The following is a 20,746-nucleotide window of genomic DNA, read 5'->3' as shown; positions in this document are numbered from 1 at the left end:
ACACACACGTAACCAAGATTTTGATCAAAGGAATGCTCTTAAAAAATGTACTCTAATGTTGTTTCAAGTGTAACTTATCAAATACATGAAATTTACCTGAGCACTGAGGTTTTAGTCTGAACGTGAAAGCCATTAAACTGAAAAACAGTCTGCTTGGTAGTATCCGATGGTGCTCCGTAGTAGTTTATAGTGCGCGTTTCTGGATGTGTAAGTTTGTTTGAAGGTCTGGGAAGAGGAAGACATCCTGATATTGAGATAGAGAGAGACATAACTTGGGTGGTGCATGATGGATATAAATGTGTAAGTTGAATGCAAGATCGCCATGTGCAGACTGATGTGGTAGGCATGTAAAATCATAATTATGTAAAACATTTCATCCATCATCTGATGGCGTGCGTGATTTTAATTGTTCCATTTGAATAATTTGTTAGAGGTATATTCCCTTTATTCTGATTGGAGTCTGTTTCATGGGATACTCTAGAGCCATCATAGTTTTGTTTAATAACAACTCTGATTTTCCTATGTGCATCTAATTTTTGCCACAGTTTACTATGTTTAGGGAATAGCAAAATATTAACATAAGTCATGACAGTTTTTACTGCAATAACATTACTCATTAACGTTAACATATGAAATTCGTTACACATACGAGGGGATGTCAATAAGTTTTGAGCCTTGAGCATTTTTCATACCCAGGTGTCACAGCCTATGGTAAGACATTGAAACTTGGGATGTAGCTGATGTTTTGGTATCCTACTCTCAGAAGTTATTGAACAGCTCACATTGACAGAAAGAGACTCCCTCACGGCAGTGAAAATGAACAAAACTGAGTATAGAGCAGTAATTAAGTTTTTAGTTCTTGAAGGAAACTCGGCGACGAACATTGAAGAAAGGCTTTCAGCAGTTTATGGGAGTCTTTCCCTTCATCTGCTACCATCAAACGATGGGTCAATGAATTTAAGCATGGTAGAGAGAGTCTTGAAGATGACCCCCGTCCAGGTCGCCCAACAACAAGCACTAGTCAGAAAACCATTGACAGAGTGCATAGACTTGTGCTGGAAAATCGTCGAATCACACTCCACGAGTTAGAGGAGACCACAGGCATTTCACACGGATCCATCGAGACAATTCTTCATGAACATCTCGTCATGGCTAAGGTGTGCGCAAGACGGGTGCCAAGAATGCTTACAGATGAAATGAAGCAAACAAGGGTCACCATAAACAACTCCATGCTAACCAGATACAACAAGAATCCAGAAGATTTTCACTTTAGGCTAGTAACCTGTGATAAACCCTGGATCCATCACTACGATCCTGAGAGCAAACAAGAATCCATGGAAAGGAAACATGTCACTTCTCCCAGGACCAAAAAGTTCAAAGCCTCCAGATCAGTGCATAAGGTAATGGCGACAGTCTTCTGGGGTAGCAAAGGCGTCATCCACATAGATTACTTACCAAAAGGAAGAACAATGAATGGGGAATATTACGCTAACTTGGTGAGGCAAGTGCGACAGTCAATCAAGGAGAAGCGCCGGGGCAAGATCAGACGTGGTATTCTTCTACATCAAGACAATGCTCCAGTGCAGACCTCTCGCTTTGCAACCGCTGCTGTAAAGGAATGCGGGTACGAATTCCTGCCGCATCCCCCCTACTCTCCAGACCTGGCACCAAGTGATTACCATCTGTTCCCAAATCTCAAGAAACACTTTCATGGTCGTAGATTTCAGGATTATAATGAGCTTATTGCTGTTACAGAGGCTTGGTTTCAGGACCAAAATGGCGCCTTCTACAGAGATGGCATCAGCGCCTGGCAGAAAAGATGGAACAAGTGTTTTGACTCACAAAGGGACTATGTTGAAAAATAAATGTGGTTCATGCCAATATTTTGTGTGTTTCTATGCAAGACTCAAAACTTATTGACATCCCCTCGTAGCATGGTGATTACAAATTGTACATAGTCTATTTTTCCATGTGCATCTAATTTTTGCATGATAATTTCTGTACGAAATGATAGGAAATTTCATAAGGGACATAGATTCACAAAATAGATAGGGAGTATACGTTTCGTTGCTAGTGCTCTGCGTGATAAGATAATATGAAATTCGTTAAACATAGCATGGTGGTTACAAATCGTACATAGTCTATTTTTCCATGTGCATCTAATTTTCGCCACAGTTTACGATGTTAAGGGAATAGCAAACTATTAACATTAGTTTTCATGATAGTTTTTACTGCAATAGCATTACTCATTAACATTGATATATATTTGATTTGAAATCTGAATGATATAAGCGACTTGTTTTTGTTTTGTGTGACTTTCTTATGACACAAAGCATGCTCCGATATGATTTATGGCCTCAGTTTTCAGAATGGAATATCAAGTGACAAAAATGAGTAAAAAGAATTCCACGCAATATTTGTGTATTGAATAGAAGACGGAAAGTGTGCCTGTTAGAGGTGTTTGTGTAAGTATGATTGTGAAATATATCCACATTAGAAAATGGATGTAGCCTTAAATCGAAAGGTCAACAGTTTCAGAAGTACCAATGCAGTTCAAATATATCATTCTTGCTGGCCCTTGGAATCTGAAGACGTATGTGTGCGTGCATGCGTGCGTATCGGGAATGAGGACTTTATACTAAAAAATCATACAAACTGATATACATACATACATACATACATACATACATACATACATACATACATACATACATACATACATACATACATACATACATACATACATACATACATACAAATATTTTGATAAATACAAAGTGCCATTATGGTTTATATGTATATGAATATAATAATAGATTATAACAGAAACAGGGATAACATAATTGTCATTAAACATGATAATTTCTGTGCGAAAGGATCATAGATTTCACAAGGGAAAAATATTTATCAACATTGGTATTTTTCACAAAATAGGTAGTGAGTATACGTTTCGTTGCATCATCTAGAGCTCTGCGTGATAAGATAATATAAAATTCGTTACACATAGCATGGTGGTTACAAATTGTACATAGTCTATTTTTCTGTGTTCATACACACCTACCTACCTACCTACCTACCTACCTACCTACCTACCTACATACCTACCTACCTACCTACCTACCTACCTACCTACCTACCTACCTACATACATACATACATACATACATACATACATACATATGATAAACTAACATTTTGGAGTATACTTTCACTACATTTAAAAGATTAAGTTGAATTGAATACCCAAACAAGTTGACACATTAGCCATTACATGATACACTATGTGACTGGGAACGTATCTGGTAATGTAATGACTTTGCACCAGCAGCTTATGCCTCATGTTTTACTTATTACTTCAATGAGATATATACCGAGTCCCCCACAAAACATAAAATTTGGAGCAGATTGTCTTACCTTAAGTGTAAATTTATTTTCAAATACGTTCTTTCTAAAATAGTTTTCATACCCCCAAACCTCTCATCCATATAATACACGTGGTAACATGCATTGATCTAAAAGTTTGAGCTGACAGTCAGCTGGGATTTAAGTTTTCCTAATAGTTTTTAAAAAACAGAACACATCACCTTTGTTGCTCGTTCTGCAAGTCCCTTAATTGCTTTAGCAAACTTACCATTGCCATTAAATAGAATTCCCAGGTATAGATATTCTCGAACAACTTCAATTTCCTCATCAGACCCGTGAAGGTTCCGGGGTAGAATAGGCCTTCAGAACCCCATGTTTGCCATAAAAGGCGACTATGCTTGTCGTAAGAGGCAACTATCGGTATCGGGTGGTCAGACTCGCTGACTTGGTTGACACATGTCATCGGTTCCCAATTGCGCAGATCATGTTGTTGATCACTGGATTGCCTGGTTCAGATTCGATTATTTACATACCGCCGCCATACAGCTGGAATATTGCTATTTCATATCTCAACATATCTACGCCGGTACACTCTGAATTTGTCCCGTACCAAAAGTACTGAAAGGATACTGAACACAGGACAGTCGTAAAACCGGCAAAATATGACATAAAACTATCCGTTTCTCAATCATGGTCCGTAGGGATTAATTGAAGCTATTAGCTTCACAGAAATTCGAGAAGTAGTGTGTGGGGCGCTGCTTCACTTACTGTATGAGTCATTGTCTGCCAATTCTAATATATGTCTGTGAATCACACCTTCAGGACATTCGAAAACGCAGATCCAAAAAGAAAACCAAATGAACGCGCTTAAACGCACATACCCAAATATAACACGTCAAAAACAACTTCCACTGGGGAAAATTAGTGTGAAAACGTGTGATGATGCGCTGCCAAGGGATTGATGATCGAATATACAGATGTCAATATTTAATTACGACCGCAGCTGAAAATAAGATTTTGAAAATACGTTGTAGTTAATTAAGCTAAGACCAAATGCAACTGAACGTACAATACAATTGTGAGGCATCAGCCAAACAGCAGAAACTCCGAGCCATCGGAAATACGAATTCCTGTTCCAATATCCATACAATTAGTAATAGCTACCAACTAGGAGAGATATATACTCTGCCCGGAACTGTACATAATATTTAATATTTATAACATCTGAGCACCAAGGCCTGTTCATCAGTGAACTGTTAAAGACATGACAACGATGCAGTCCACTATGCTCTGTTGTTGTATGTTGTTTCTGTTTATGCCGGTTGCTGCAATGGACGCAATAGACATACAGGAGTGGACATTTAAGATGAACCATCAGACAATTGACTTCAATCTATCTGTGTTACACGAAAAGCCAGGGATTTCTCGTATTCAATGTATCGTAGAATGTAGTCAGTCAAAAGGATGTTTCTTCCTTGAGTACAAGCGGTCAGGTTCAATCTGCACAAAGTATCGCCTCTTCAGGAAAGAGGATGGCAAAGCAGCGTTTACCAGTAGTGGTCCTGATGTTGATTCCTTCACCATGAATGGTAAGTAAAGCCAGGACCCTAAACTTGCACAGCCACCAAAGAGCAGGGAAATGTTTTCAAACATGGTGGTGATTCAGAAAAGTCTAAAGTGATTTCTTTGGGGTCGCTTTACAGGAACTTTTTTTTATTCTGTGTATTTGCTCCCTCCGTTCTCTTATCGAGAACTCGGTATCTGTCGATATTACTTCACAGAAAATCACCATGCATCATCACTTCCTGAAAGCCAGTAATACACATGCAAGCACTGATTGCAAGCAAATGATCCTACAAACAGTTTCATTTAGTTGTAATTGTAAATTGCTGCATGGCTCATTACTACAGAATATTTTATAGTATATCTTGAATTTAGTATTGTATACGTTTCTGGTGGTACTGATAATGATCGAAATGGGAACAGATCATCCGAAACTGCAGAAAGCGACTTCTACAACACTTACAGCAACATTTACCTAGCTTACTCCTACCTAAAAAGATATTTTACAATGTCCCTTCCTCAAATTGCAGAATTTCACATTCATAATTTTATGCTTAATGGGCGTTGCACCTCATACACTTAAACTGAAACTGCTTCCTAGTAACCAAATATGTAGCACATGGATTTTATGTGTTCAAACATTGAATGACAATTTTCAGATCCCAGGGGCCAGCACCACGGTGAGACTTGTTCCTGCCATGTTGACTGTGTGGATGACAGGACACACTGCATGGATCACGTGTGCAAATGTCTGACTGGTTACAGCCTTAATCGCGAGGACGAATCTTGTATGAAAGGTTAGCTCTTTTGTATATATCTTGTAAGTGAGTTGAGGCAATGTTACACTGTGATGTGTAATCCAGTGACATTCCCCACTTTGTGTTGTTGAGCGAGTTATCCTTGTAACCATATGACCCATCCTTTTGAGAAGTTAAAGTCAGTGCAAATAAATGCCCTGCTTGTCACATGTGTTGTAAGCTGGTCCAGATTGTGCGGGGCTTTGAGGTAGCCTAATGGTTAGGGGAAACACTAGACAATTGCAATAATTTGTCGGGTAAAAGATGCTGTCTTCAGAAACATGTGTCCCAATTTTATTTCTTAAATGTGGTTAGTTATGTTTTAATCGCAAAAACAGTTTCTGCTATCTGAGCTTCGGCCATTATGTATATTCCGCTGGATCTTACGTGACCTCTCCGCTAGTGACGTCACTGGGGTCCGCCACATTGTCAATGAACAAGTGCTACAGTAATACAATCGTGTTTCTGTCGTTTCTGTAAATGTTCCGATTATACGCAGTCAGGCGCACATGAAAGAGACATGCACACATGGAGAAGGAAAGTCCAAAATCTAGGCTGAAAGAAAACAAGAAGTGCCCATGAAATTCATTTTACTCCATCATTCCCGGTTACAACTTTCTGTTAGTGGTATTTTAACATAAATTAAATCAAGTCCGATTGCCAGTCGAATTGCCTCAGTTACAAAACGCCGCAGCAACTTTGATCTACATAGTGTGATATACACAGGTATGAGTTTACTAAGGAAACATGTATCAGAAATATTACTTCTTTTATGAAGAACATAATAATACCAAAGGTGACCGCTCGTCTCGGGGATCTTTTCCCTACTTGGGTACAATGTGTAACGCCCATTTCTGGTGTCAACGCCGTGTTACTGCTGGGATATTGCTAAAAACGAAGGAAAATCTTACTCATTCACTCAATCACTCCAGAGTGATTTTCACCCCCTATGTTGCCATTCAATATCAATGGAATCAGTTTCTCAAACGGTGGCACTTATGCGTCTTTTAGATCCCCAGCGTCTGCACCTTGGTGAAGTATGTTCCACAGATGCTGAATGTGTGGATGGCAGGACACTGTGCGCTGACAACGTGTGCCAATGTATGACTGGCTACAGCCTGAAGCACGGAGACCCAGCATGTACCAGAGGTCAGATGTTCTTTAAACTAAAGTGTTTGAAGTGTTTAAGTAAAGGTGTTAGTATTCGATATACATGTGCAGAAAATAAAACGCTCAAGAATGGCGTTTGACAACAGCGGACACTTGGGTAGAGCAAGACCAGTAGGTAATGCTTCCCCAAGTGTGTCTGGGGGATACAAAATGTTTCTGTTGAAAACCATTACACAATCATTTTTATGTTGTGTGGACCCACATTCACACTGTCAGACACCAAGGAGACTTGAAATCTTTCCTTATTCTGCAGAAATACGGTTCCAAATAGGTATGTTCTGTGTTTCTTGTCACCAGGGACGATGTTGTGTAAACCTACATTCAGACATGACACGTGGGAGAATCGAAATCGTTCCTTACACATTTAGTCTGCCACAATTCTGCTTCAGAATAGGTGTTTCACTTGTCATCACAGACGGCCAGACATGTCATGTCTATTGCATAACACCTTACGTGTCTTTCTTTCATGAAGTCTATGTTAAGATATGTAAAAGAGTGCGATACCTGATACCCAAAGAAAAGCATCATGTTAAATGTCTCAAAATATACAGGTGGCTTGACCGCCCGAAGATCTACAGGACTGGATATTGTTATATATGTTAGGACATGCCGTATACTTCCCTGCTTTAATTCCACTATAGGATTATCGTGCCATAGATGATATATGTGTCCCCCAGCCACACCTCAACCATCGTCTCCTTCACCCGGCCAGGGTTTGCTTTTGAGACGAACCCTACCAGTTTGATAGTGATAGTTAGATTCCGTGGTCGCTACATCATTAATAGTTTCAGCATGAAAGTTTATAAATTTATAATGAAGCTCAGTCTAATTTCAAAATGGACATTTAAAAAGTATCCCTGGTAATACAACGTCATCGCACACCAGATTGCATAAAGCCATTATCTATTCCAGATAAATCGCTTTGGACTTCCGCATTGCTTATTTCTGCCCTAATCTCTCCTCAGTGAAGTCCTTTCTTAACAGATATTCCACACTTCCACATATCAACTACAGAAATCTACGCAGAGATAGACGAGAAAAAGCAAATTTTTGTTTTTCTATTTCCCACATTACTATAGGTGCGTGTATGTGTGCAGTATCGACATATCCTGTAATAATGATGTTAATAATTTAAACACTTATTCAGATCCCAAGGACCAGCACTATGGCGATGTGTGCACTAGGAGCTCTGACTGTGTTGATAATAGGACACAGTGCATCGATGGACAGTGCAAATGTCAGGCTGGCTACAGCTTCAACCCGCGAGACCGATCCTGTGTCGAAAGTTGGTACCCCATTTTATTCAATAATATATTTCTGGTGGAATGTTCTTTTGACTATATTGTTTTCAGTTATCGGTTTCATATATGTGGGTCACAAAATGATGTTCTGCTGATATTCCAATGTATTTGAAAGAAGGAAAAAACAAACCACCATCGTAATGCAGCGTTTTGATCTGAGTTGTGGAAAGTAGCACAATCATCAAGACAAGTATTTTACTTACATAAACATTTGCAAATAGGTCAGGCTAATATATAAGTACCAAAAGGTTCAATGGTCGCATAATGGAGATATTTTAACACGTGTTTTGAACTGGATTCCTACCTCTGAAACGGGTTTCCTTTCGATTTAAGGTTATATTCGTTTTTCTAATTTTGATGTGTTTTACACTTGTACGTTGTATAGTTTCGGCCAGCTTTTGTTCTGTAAACATGGATACAATCATACAGATGATATAATTGGAAAACATGGCACTACCGAGAAAAAAAATCATTACATTATAAAACGTCTACATTAAAAAAAAGCCTATCTATATTTTGCCGATAGTATTATGGCTCAAAGTCCTCGTCACACTAAACCCACAAAATGGCAGCTCACCGTTTAGCAAACGAATCATGGTTATTTCTGTTAGGAAAAGTCCAAAAGGATGGATGATTCCAATGCGCAGCTACATTGTAACGGCAGTAGTAGTTGTTTTTTACATTGTAACGGCAGTAGTAGTTGTTTTTTACATTGTAACAGCAGTAGTAGTTGTTTTTTACATTGTAACGGCAGTAGTAGTTGTTTTTTTTACATTGTAACGGCAGTAGTAGTTGTTTTTAACATTGTAACGGTAGTAGAAGTTGTTTTTAACATTGTAACGGCAGTAGTAGTTGTTTTTACATTGTAACGGCAGTAGTAGTTGTTTTTTACATTGTAACGGCAGTAGTAGTTGTTTTTACATTGTAACGGCAGTAGTAGTTGTTTTTACATTGTAACGGCAGTAGTAGTTGTTTTTTTACATTGTAACGGCAGTAGTAGTTGTTTATACATTGTAACGGCAGTAGTAGTTGTTTTTACATTGTAACGGCGTGTTGCGACTGTTACAGTGACTGTGTACTGACTTTGGAACATCGCCTTTCAAAATATCATTTTCTGGAGACAAGAAACCACGTTGCTCGGCAGATACGGTCTTTACTGAAGAAAGAATGACACCCCAAAATTCACTAATATATATGAAATCGCATTTCTTTTTGAATCATTTGTGTAACTGGCTGAAATATTATACGTCCGTATATTAAATATCGCTAGATCATTTTGGTATCACACATACACACACACACACACATATATACATACATATAACACACACACACATACAAACATATATATATACATACATGTATGTATACATACATACAACACACATACACACACACATATATATACATACATGTATGTATGTATATGTGTGTGTGTGTGTGTGTATGTGTGTGTGTATATATATATACACTGTGATAAATCTGCTTAGTTACTATTTCTTAAAAATTATCCGTTCCAAAATTTCCAAGCATTCCAAGACACCGAAATACAAATACTACCGTCAATCTAATTGTCTGAAATATAATACCTTCGTATTTTAAAGATCTCCCACATCATCTGCGTGACTTTCCTTTCATCAGCCACATCATGATTTGATAACTGGCAGTGAACTGTCTGAACATGGTGTAAAATGAAGGTTTTGTGTGATGGGTGTCACGGGCCTTATGAAAGCCAACAACACTGGACTCGCAAAACCATACTTCATAAAGACTGTCACTGCTGCACAGTCAAGATGATTTACCAGTCACTGTGATAGATTTGTAATATTGTTGGCAGAAAACCATCAAACTCTGGTCAGAGAACTATGACTGTGTTGTGTTTCATGTTAACAGAGTGCGACAAGTACGGCACAACCTTCAGTCTTCTGTCCTATGAGTACTGCAGCCACGGCTTCAGCGATAGGACACACCGCGCTTTCAACTCTAAGAAATGCGGAAGGAAGTGCATGCGCTGCAGATCCTTCATCTGTCGCTCGTTTGAGTTATGGCGTGGTACTTGCTACCTATCACAGCACACGAAGCTCGTCGTTCCTGATAAAGACTGGAGGCCATTTGCTGGTTGTCGACACTACCAGAGAAACTGTGCATCAGATTAATAAGAATTCATATTAGATTGTTAACATGGTTCATCCTTAGATTGTGATATCCTGTTTGTGCTTCGTTTTAATTTCGATCCGCACAACCTGGTACCAATTAGGGGCTTGCACTCAAATACGCTTACATCATCTATTTTACGATTTCGCGAGTCCATCCGGAAGATCCGTGTTAGGAATGGTCTTCAGCAACCAATGGTTGTCGTAAGAGCTGACTGATGGTGGTCAGGCTCGCTGACTTGGTTAACACACGTCATCGTATCTCAGCTGTGTAGATCGATGCTCATGTTGTTGATCACTGGACTGTCTGGTCCAGACTCGATTATTCACAGACATTGTGATATAGCTGGAATATTGCTGAATGCGGTGTAGAGCTAAACTCACTCTCTCATTTTAGCTGAGAATAAACAATGTTATAATAAACATCATTCAGATGAAATTTCTTACTTGATCTTATTTTTAACTAAATACCACATTTATAAATGTTAGTTGGGAAAGATAAAACCTACATTATTGCAATTTAAGAAGGAATTACAATATTATTAGCCTATAGATGTTATACATTTGAATAAATCTGAGTGTAAACAATTTGAAAGAAAATGGGCACTGTATCAAAAACTTACTTAGTTTGTAGAGCATCTACGGGTACGAAGGAGAGTGTGGTGTAAAACAAAAAAAGAGGTCATTTACGCATTATTTTGATATCTGCACATTATGTGATATACATTGTATCAACACTGAAAAAAAAATACAAAAAGAGAATAAACAATGTTAAATGTTGTTTACAGTATTATGCCTCGTGGTTCCGTATTAGGTTCTTGAGAGGCATTTAGTTGGTATTCTAATTACAGACAAAATGTTATAGATGTCAGCTTCTTTATTATTTACACAACGTTTCTGGGCTATTCCTTGTCCCTTCAGTTTATCTTATATTGGTTCCGTATTAGTTTCAAGAGTAACTAGGAGAGCCTAGTTATTGTATTGTATTTCGTTAACACATATTTATTGCTTTGAGTTGGAATTCATTATAGCAAGTATATGTTTTACAAAAATGTTAACAAACTAAATCAACCATATAATCATTCAAGAGAATAAAACTGATGAACACTCAATTATTTAAGATTTCTCTATCGAGTACACTTGTCAAAACTCACATTACTTTTCATTAATCAATAATTATATGTTGTTTTTCCAATTTCTAAAAAAAAGTTTGAATATCAAAAAGGGCAAAAAGTATATTTATTTCATGCTCGGTGATATACAGTTATGTTCCTGGCACTGATGTCAGCCAATGATTGGTACTCCACCAAGGTTACCATAGTTTCGGCCGAGGTCAGAGCCCACACAGTAGAGGCATGTAAGGAAGTTGGTAGGGTCCCACTTCTTCTTTGTGGCAAGGAGCCTAGGGTAGTGCGGCCCCCAGAAATCCTTCTGCCAGTTGGCAATGTGGGCGGGAGGCTCATTCAGGTAGATCCCGTTTCCAAGACCATTCAGTCGCTGTTCCAGCTTATCCGCCGCGGCAATATTTTCAGGGTCGTAAACTGGGTTATTCTCCCAGCCTACAGCACAGGACATTGAGCCAAGGGCTGCCCTTAAGCTCGGGCTCACGGCGGTGGCATCATCATCCACGGCGCTCACCTGACCTAGAGTATAGGAATTTATCAGACATGTAATTGGCAATACACAGAAGTAAAAATGAATGTGATCAGATTGAGATCCATGATTAACACAGGAAATATAACTTGGTTTTCGAACAGGGGAAACCTGAGAGAAAGTGGAAACATAAGTTTCAGTTAGGTTTCCGGACCATTCCTCCACATATCCTTCAAGCTTCCAGAAACTTACAAATTACCTAGAATCCGGTAAGGCTCCAGTGAGTTCCCATTACCGGGCAGCAGAGCACCTGTAGTGAAAATGTTCGCACACCCCCACCAGATATACTGGTCTGTTAAGAAATTGACTCCACAATATGAGAGTATTACAGATTATCTCGTGCGCACAAGACATAATACTAACTGGAAATAGTGTCAGACAAAAGCAGTACTGGGGATGCTGCGAAATCGTATTTCTAAGCCCCTTTTGAGATTCTTCTCCTGGACTAGAGATAAGCATGGGCAGCTCAAGACCAGTTCGAACCCGAAATTGGTTTTGAGCAACCCATGTTCTGAGGGCAACTAACGTGGTCCACAGACATCTTTCACATTAAATAGGAACGACAACCTGCGGAAGTGTGAAGATGCAGCGTGCGACAGGAGCAAAACACAGGGTGTGCTTCAGTTTTATATTTTCGACATAATAATTTTATATTTTCGCGGGGGCGGTGGGGTAGCCTAGTGGTTAAAGCGTTCGCTCGTCACGCCGAAGACCCGGGTTCAATTCCCCACATGGGTCCAATGTGTGAAGCCCATTTTATGATGTCCCCCGTCGTGATATGGCTGGAATATTGCTAAAATCGGCGTAAAACTAAACTCACTCACTCACTAAATATTTTTGCAAAGGAAGGTAACAGTGAAGATCAAGGTTTGAAATGGTCTTCAGCAACCTACGTGATCGGGTGGTCAGAATCGCTGACTTGGCTGACACTTATCATCATATCCCACTGATGTTCATTATATCAGTCACTAAATACAATGTCTGACCCAGACCCGATATTGCTGGCGTTAAACAACCAACAAAACTGTAACAAGCCTGGCATGTTAAAAAACATGTCAGCTCTCGAGTAAGAGCCTTAACAATTGTATATAGCTGATCACAATAACCAGCAGTGACAACAATAACAGCGTACAAACATAAACCTACAGGGTAATACTGAACAGTGTTATATGGCAATATTGAACAGTGTTATATGGCAATATTGAACAGTGTTATATGGCAATATTGAACAGTGTTATATGGTAATATTGAACAGTGGTATTACCTCCGATAAGGGTGTTTGTGCAGTAGCCAAGGGAAGTATTGGTTGGAGGAACCAACACGATGTCGCGAATGGTCGCAGCCATGTTGTCATCGAAGTCGACGGGTCTGACGAGAGATGTTACCAAGGCGGCGCGTGTATAGAGGGCGTCGTTGACGTCCTTCTCATACTCCCAGAATGACGTCACGTCCTGTTTAACACACTTGATTGACTGCCACTCAGGATGATAATCTACCAAAGGCTGTATCTTGGCAAATGACGGAAGAGACGACGAGCCGTAGTGAAGCATCGCAACAACGAGGTTCACGTGCTGAAAAGTACCATCACTGTAGTCGTTGGTTCCAACGAGGTATCCTCCCCATTCATTCGGTAGCGTCTTGGTAAGGTCGAAGTAAAATTTGATGAAATCTTTAGCTTTGTCTTGGTCATTCACTCTGTGGAATCGGAACACACAGATCTCGCGAGCAAAAGCTGATGGTGGTTTGTGGAGTTTGAAGAGGAAGCTGGTCACGACGCCAAATGTACCTCCTCCCCCTCCCCTTAGGGACCAGAAAAGGTCAGGGTCACTGGAGTAGGTAACAGATCCATCAGGGGCCACCTTCACTGTCCCAGACGCAGTCGCATTAACGATAGAACCGTCTACTGTCACCATAGTAACCTCCAAAAGGTTGTCCACGGCAAGACCGAGTGACCTTGACATAGGACTGTGACCTCCACCCAAAGTGTATCCACCCATGGCAACCGTGTGAGCGCTTCCACCAACGACAATGCGACCGTGCTTGTCCACCTGAAACAGCACTGGAAGGGTTAACACATGTGCCTGAGTATCACTAACGACAATGAATAACCTGACACCGTCTGAATCGTAATAGTCACATTTTAAAATTTCGAAAATACTTGCGGACATATATATTATACTGCATTAGTAGCTGGCGTGTGAAGCAAATGTCCAAAGCCGAAGGTAAAAATCAATGAAATGTATTTCGTAAGTGTAAAGAACACAAAAACGAATATTGTTATATTATGTTATAACGAAAAATGAACTGATAAGAAAAAACGTATCTGCTAAAAGTATACAATAGTACAATGTGTGAAATCTGTTTAAGAATCCCCGCTGTGATATTGCTGGAATATTGCTAAAAGCTCCTTAAAACCTACTCGTTTGTTTGTTTTAAGTCGTAAGTATTTCAGCAAAGTGGAAATCATTTTGTGGGTTCTTGTATCATTCCACATCCGTCTTCCGTAATCCATGCTTGTCGTCTGAAGCGACTAACGAATCGGGTTGTTTAGCCGACATGCCAACGGGATTATCAGGTCCAGACTCGATTATTTTCAGACCGCTGTCATATAGATCTATAATAATTTTGGAGTGCAGCGTTAATGAAAAACACAAAAACAACCGTTTATAATTCCTGATATGTTTTTAGGTTGTGGGGACGAAATGATATCCACATAGAGCGTCTTTCACCTACCTCCTCATATACTCTTGCCCAGTTGTTACCGCTCTCTGATCTGATGACACCGTCGGCGTTCAAAGATGATTTAAGGTCTATGTCGATCCTGGAAATTACAGCGGAGTGGGTCATACAAAACTGGAATGGTATCGGAATGGTGTTGCCATTACATAATATTATCTTGTTTTTTTTTCTCTCTCTCCTTTCATATTTTTATTTCGCGCAACATAAGTACAGAGTGAGCACGTGTTGTTTTGCACAGCTTTTAACAATACCCAAACTGTCAACTGACAAACATGATGCCATCCGAAAACGCATGAAACGTTGTTTGTCACAGGAAGTACTAAACTCTCGTGAAGATATACTCATCAGTATCTACTGAAAGGTAAAGATCCTCCATTCTGCATCCCATGTGATGAAAGAACCACAGTCAAGCATGTCGTGCTTGGGTGTGTTGAATATTCAATCACAAGGGATAAATACTTTTATTTCCGAACTCTGAAGGATTCATTTAATAACACAAGTTCTCATTTAATCATTGCAATTTTAAAAGAATTAGATTTATTAACTGAACTGTAACTAGATAAAAATGGCATTATTGGAAGTTTTAATTCGTAACTACGCTTGTCAGTGGCTGTATCCTCAAAGGGAGTTGAAGTACTGTATAACTACTGCCCGCTTGAGAGGGTACGTAACTCCACAAACATTCTATGTAAATTCAAACTTTCCACTTATTTAATCGTAGTATGTGTGTCCTTTTTACTGTATGGTTAAATTTCCAAAACTGCCGACGGCTGAGGGGATGATGTAAATCCTGCTAGGGACCATGCAGGTGGCAAAGTAATGTAAGTCCCCATGGTTCCTAGTATGGTGATATACCTTCAGTTGTTGGCAATCTACAGCCCATTTTTATTTGTTTTTTAAAATTAATCGTTCTCATCACGATGTGGCTGCAATATTGCCGATATTAACTCACTCACTAGTGTCTCGTGAAGTGCACAGACCTACTTAGGGTCCAAAAAGCTGTACAATATATATGGCTGGAATCTACGGAGCTCTTTCATTTTACTAGTAACGAATCGATAAATGAAAGTCAACGCCTCTATAGAGCGAGCATCATATTTATGGGATGAGATCTAGACTTTCTACGCTCAGATATTAGGGTCATCAAATACTGGTTAAGACTTTTTGATATTCCATAATACAGACCCACCCTAAACGTTATAATAGGATGTCACTTTATTAATAAAATGGAAACAGAAACTATCAGTCTGATAGTTGCTGTTCTGTGGTTATGGACAAGTTTGGCAAAAATAGAATGTGTATTGAAAATCAAATTTTGTATTACACAAAGGCTAAAAGACATTTATACACACGCATCTTAATTACAAACAATTAGTGTGAATACCTTTATCCGATTACTGTTAAAAAGTTCCGACCAGTTCTTTCATGTTTTAGACGTTCTTCGTATGATCTTATTGAAAGGGACGTTATAAAAACATTAGTCACGGCCAAACACTTTACAATGTTTGTAACTTAATTTCAGTTGAAGATGAGTATCATTTTCTGCTTCTGTGTCCTGTTTACTTACTACTAAGGGAAACATATCCGTAAACCTCTTACTTTATATACCCAATTCTAACTACATTTTTATTTTTGGTTGTCAAATATAAATAGTAAAGTTTTGGCTATGTTCATTAATCCTGTCTCCATGTACAGGTTTAACATGAATGCAAATTAAGTGTCTACACTCATGTGTGATCTTTCAAAGTTCTACTAATATTTTTTATATCATATCTGATTGAATATTTTGTATTGTAGTGTACCATAGGCCTGTGGACTTATTCAGTAAAAGGCTACCGAAATAAAGATATCAAGACTGTCTGACCTTTGCATCTTGCTGAGGTTGATCATGATGCTACCGTCGCCTGTTGACCGACCGATGTAGTCGTGGCCAGAAGACTGGATGGTCACTCTCAGATCGTACTTCCGGGCAAACAGCATGACCTTTTGGACATCAGAGATCGACTTCACTAGAAAGATGTAGGCCGGGAACCTGATGTAGAGAAGGTCCTTCATGATGGTGATGTTGCCATACAGAGGGGCGCCTGGCCATAGGAGAGCGTCAAAGCCGTCATCCAGGGAAACTGCCAGTTTAACAATCTCGTTCTGAGACGGGAAACAGCTCATTCCAGGATAGCAGAATTCAGAGCCATGATCACTGGCCACCGTAATGGATCCCACCAGAAGGAACGCCAAGAACAGCGAGGCAACAAGAGTTGACATCTGCAATCAAAATATTTACTCCTTGTCTCATGGTAGAATGATATATACCTACTTGATACATCAGATGTAAATGTATACCGTAGAGTAGATGCATTTTATGCAAAAGCTCCCATTTTTACAGCACTGATTGCTACATGCGGTGGCCTTTCGTCAGACATTTGAAGGTGCAAGAATTCCCGCCAAATCGGAGGCGCATACCGAAACCTAGAGTCTCATTAATCTATTCAGACAGTGACCTACTTTTCAGCCGATTCGAATTTTTCGTGTCAAAGTGAAACAACTCTGGTTATTCATTGTTTCATGCGGACATGAGTATTTACAAATGAAGTTTAATTTTGAACTTTAATATCACCGTATTTCCATACTTTATATCGAGGTTTGGGTAGTATACCGTTTAGTCCGCTAGGCTCAAAAGAATTGTAGTCTAATTCGAAATATAATAAACATAACATATCAATGAAAAGCTGATCATAATTAAAACATCATCCAACTCAAAGGTTTTTACAAAATTTTTGTCCTAAAAATATAAACGTTGTTAAACAAACTATAATAAGAGAGGAGTGTAGAGAAAGGGACAGTCAATTTCCAAGTGCTCAAGCTTATCAAATCATACTGATAAATAGCGCGATAGGACGGAACTCAGTTCATCGGAAACGAGACTGTCCTGTTCTCAATGTTTTGACTTGTGGGGCTTATTAGTGAAAGTGTCCCCTCGGCACGCCGTAGACCTAGGTTCGATTTCCCATATAGGCGCAATGTGTGGAGCCCATTTCTGGTGTCTTCCCGTCGCTAAGCTCATTCACTCTCGCCAGAACGTCATGCGGCATGCCTTTGAAGATGAGAGTCATGGTTTTTTTCTTACCACAACCTGCTTATCCATCGTCGTGACACAGGTAAACGGATATTGATGTTGGTATTGTAAAATGAACTGTCTCTCTTCGTCAACATGTAAAGCCATGACTAGCCAGGTTAGCACCCCGTGCTTGTCGTAACCGAATCGGTTGGTCAAGGTCGCTGACTTGGTTGACACATGTCATCACATCCCAACCGAGTAGATCGATGCTCATGCTCTTGATCGCTTGATAGTCAAGTCCTGGCTCGATTGTTTACAGACCGCTGCCATATAGCTGGGCCTTGGTTTTCGAAGCTCTCTTAGCGAAAATGTAGGCCCTGGAATATCGCTGAGGCCGGTGTCAAACAACAAACACATATGGCAGTTTAACAATTTCAGTTACAGGCGAAAATGTTCCAGCCAACTGAAAGAAACGTATCAAAGACGTTTTAAAACTACCTGTCTACGATCATATCCGAAATGTGGAGAGATGTTACCTAAATTATACTCGTGTAGATACATATCACACCCTCCATATATACCGGCATGGACTACCATACGTCATTGTGTGTGTGTGTGTGTGTGTGTGTGAGAGAGAGAGAGAGAGAGAGAGAGAGAGAGAGAGAGAGAGAGAGAGAGAGAGGGTGAGAGAGAGGGAAGGAGGGAGGGAGTGTGTGTGTGAGAGAGAGAGAGAGAGAGAGAGAGAGAGCGATCAAAGATTAATTACTTCACTATCTTGGTTGGAGGGATCAATTGCAAACCTATGCAGATGAAATGCACGATTATATAGCAAGTTTGTCATCGGGAATTTGAATTTCCCTCGCTTCACCATGTGTAAATATCGTGGTGATATATTTTAACCAATCAGAAATGTTTGTTGCATTAAGTCCGTGTACATGTAGTTTATTGCACGCCATGCTTGTTTACGCCGGAACTCGAGACAAGTGTTTCAGTGCTGTTTCAAAACAAATAGCCCATATTCCACAAAGCACATACGAGTCCATGTGACCACGTATGAGCTTGTAACCTAGGGTTTATATAAGTTCCGATATCTGGAAATACGCATCACGTTAATGTTTTAGCGTTACTTGAACAATTGAGTCTTGCATAAGTACCAAGATGGCTGGTGTCACCAGAGACCATATAATAGAGGGTCTCTGGTGTCATTAACTTCAATAATGTCATAACCGTAAAAATTATTCTACGCAAACAAATACTGAATTCCTGCCTTAATGATATAAGTGCGGCAAATGTTTGAGGTGTTATCGCGAACTAGTTAAATGACAATTATTGGTTTGTTAACTGGAGGAAAATACAACGCTTACCTTGTCCTCAAACAATAACGGGTGATATAAGCCTGGTTGCGTTTCCTCACATCTCCTGACGATAATGGGAGGTCACATACCTCCAGTGTTTTCTGTTGGGGGAGAAGGTAGGGGTGTTGCGCAAGTATTACCGGACAACATTGTTATTTAGCGGGGTGGGGAGTCAGCTAACAGTATGGACACACGCAGCGCTGACCTATATCGCTTCCTCGAAACACAACCCGTGGACAGTCGTCATGGCACATGCACACCGTCACACAGGTGTGAGTCCAGTAGTGAGTAGGGCAGAATCAAAGCAAAGTGTTTGGATTCATACATTAAGTGAACCTAGGTGCAGGTAAAAGGGGGATGTACTGCTGCAGGGGTTTTGCAACCCGATACCCCCGCCTCAAAATGCTTCACAGTAGAAGAAGTCATATTGATTGTACAACCCGTGAAGGTCCCGGGGTAGAATAGGCCCTCAGCAACCCATGCTTGCCATATAAGGTGACTGTGCTTGTCGTAAGAGGCGACTAACGGGATCGGGTGGTCAGACTCGCTGACTTGGTTGACATATATCATCGGTACCCAATTACGCAGATCGATGCTCATGTTGTTGATCACTGGATTGTCTGGCCCAGACTCGATTATTTACAGACCGCCGTCATGTAGCTGGAATATTGCTGAGTGCGGCGTAAAACTAAACTCACTCATTGAGTGTACAGTGAAGCATATTTACCTGTGAAGGTCCGCGTTAGACGTTTGACCTTCAGTAGCCCATGCGTGGCTTAAGAGGCGACTAAGAGGAACGGTTGTTCAGACACGCTGACTTGTTTGACACATGTCATCGATTCCCAGTTGAGCTGGTCGAGCTCATTCTGATGATCACTGGATTGTCTGGTTCACACTCGATTATCTATAGACCACTGAGGGCGTAAAACTCACTCACTCACTCTGTTCTATTCATTTACATCTTGTTTAATATGTAAGCCTTGCTAAGACACGAGGGACTGACGCTGCATACAGGTTCAGGGGCGTATGTGGTGCCTTTGGGGGAATGGGTGTGTTTCATATCACACAACAATATTCCAGCATATATGACACTGCCATGTAAATAATCCAGTCTGGATCAATAGCAACAGTAGAACTTAGAGCAACAGTCAACAACGTCGGAGGACCTTAACACGACGTAAACCCAGAACAAACACAAAATACAGTGGAATCGCTTCTGAATAGACCAGTCGTCTGAACACATGGCACGCAGGACTCTTTCCTCTAAGAACATGGAGGGCCCATGTGTTTTTCAGTGACTTTATTGGAAGTATCAATATTATGTGTTTAGTTTTATCGACTATCTACATTGTTGTTGTGTTTATTTTTCTTTTGAACAAGTAGGGCTCTGCTGGTAATTTAATGAACCAGCATAATGCTGTTGCAAGACGGCCTTGAGTATAGGTGCACCGCGAATTTAACACTACATGTAAACCCAGGTCTTTGAATGGAATTTAGCAATTTTAACATCACTATTCTTCTACATGAATTTCCAGTCATGGTTACAGTGTGTATTAGCGAAAAAAGAATTCGTACACAGACTTCAATGTCCCTATGG

The 20,746-nt window shown here is 39.9% G+C and overlaps 2 protein-coding genes across 2 annotated transcripts; one reads left to right on the top strand and one right to left on the bottom strand.

Annotated features, from left to right (window-relative positions):
- The first annotated feature begins 4,678 nt into the window (after positions 1-4,678).
- LOC137257869 (platelet endothelial aggregation receptor 1-like) lies at positions 4,679-11,462 on the top strand. Its single transcript, XM_067795395.1, has 5 exons — positions 4,679-4,952; positions 5,586-5,723; positions 6,735-6,872; positions 8,041-8,178; positions 10,088-11,462. The coding sequence occupies exons 1-5, from the start codon at positions 4,679-4,681 to the stop codon at positions 10,348-10,350; spliced, it is 951 nt and encodes a 316-aa protein (XP_067651496.1). The 3' UTR covers positions 10,351-11,462.
- A 107-nt stretch (positions 11,463-11,569) lies between these two features.
- Positions 11,570-19,565, bottom strand: LOC137288774 (uncharacterized). Its single transcript, XM_067820810.1, has 5 exons — positions 19,159-19,565; positions 16,604-17,001; positions 14,734-14,821; positions 13,265-14,048; positions 11,570-11,990 (listed from the first exon to the last, which is right to left on the bottom strand). Exons 2-5 carry the CDS (start codon positions 16,999-17,001, stop codon positions 11,632-11,634), a joined length of 1,629 nt encoding a protein of 542 aa, XP_067676911.1. The 5' UTR covers positions 19,159-19,565; the 3' UTR covers positions 11,570-11,631.
- Positions 19,566-20,746: the final 1,181 nt, after the last annotated feature.

This window comes from Haliotis asinina, chromosome 1 (genome assembly GCF_037392515.1).
Source record: "Haliotis asinina isolate JCU_RB_2024 chromosome 1, JCU_Hal_asi_v2, whole genome shotgun sequence".
In the NCBI taxonomy this organism is placed as follows: domain Eukaryota; kingdom Metazoa; phylum Mollusca; class Gastropoda; order Lepetellida; family Haliotidae; genus Haliotis; species Haliotis asinina.
This window is presented reverse-complemented; position numbering and strand designations above follow the sequence as displayed.

What these genes read in the sequence shown, in the direction of transcription:
- LOC137257869 (XM_067795395.1), top strand. Translation starts at nt 4,679, where the DNA reads ATGCCGGTTGCTGCAATGGACGCAATAGACATACAGGAGTGGACATTT. An exon ending in GGACGAATCTTGTATGAAAG is followed by an intron (nt 5,724 to 6,734) that starts GTTAGCTCTTTT and finishes TGCGTCTTTTAG; the next exon opens with ATCCCCAGCGTCTGCACCTT. An exon ending in AGACCGATCCTGTGTCGAAA is followed by an intron (nt 8,179 to 10,087) that starts GTTGGTACCCCA and finishes TCATGTTAACAG; the next exon opens with AGTGCGACAAGTACGGCACA.
- LOC137288774 (XM_067820810.1), bottom strand. Translation starts at nt 17,001, where the DNA reads ATGTCAACTCTTGTTGCCTCGCTGTTCTTGGCGTTCCTTCTGGTGGGA. An exon ending in AACCTCAGCAAGATGCAAAG is followed by an intron (nt 14,822 to 16,603) that starts GTCAGACAGTCT and finishes TGTAATTTCCAG; the next exon opens with GATCGACATAGACCTTAAAT. An exon ending in GGGCAAGAGTATATGAGGAG is followed by an intron (nt 14,049 to 14,733) that starts GTAGGTGAAAGA and finishes GTGCTGTTTCAG; the next exon opens with GTGGACAAGCACGGTCGCAT.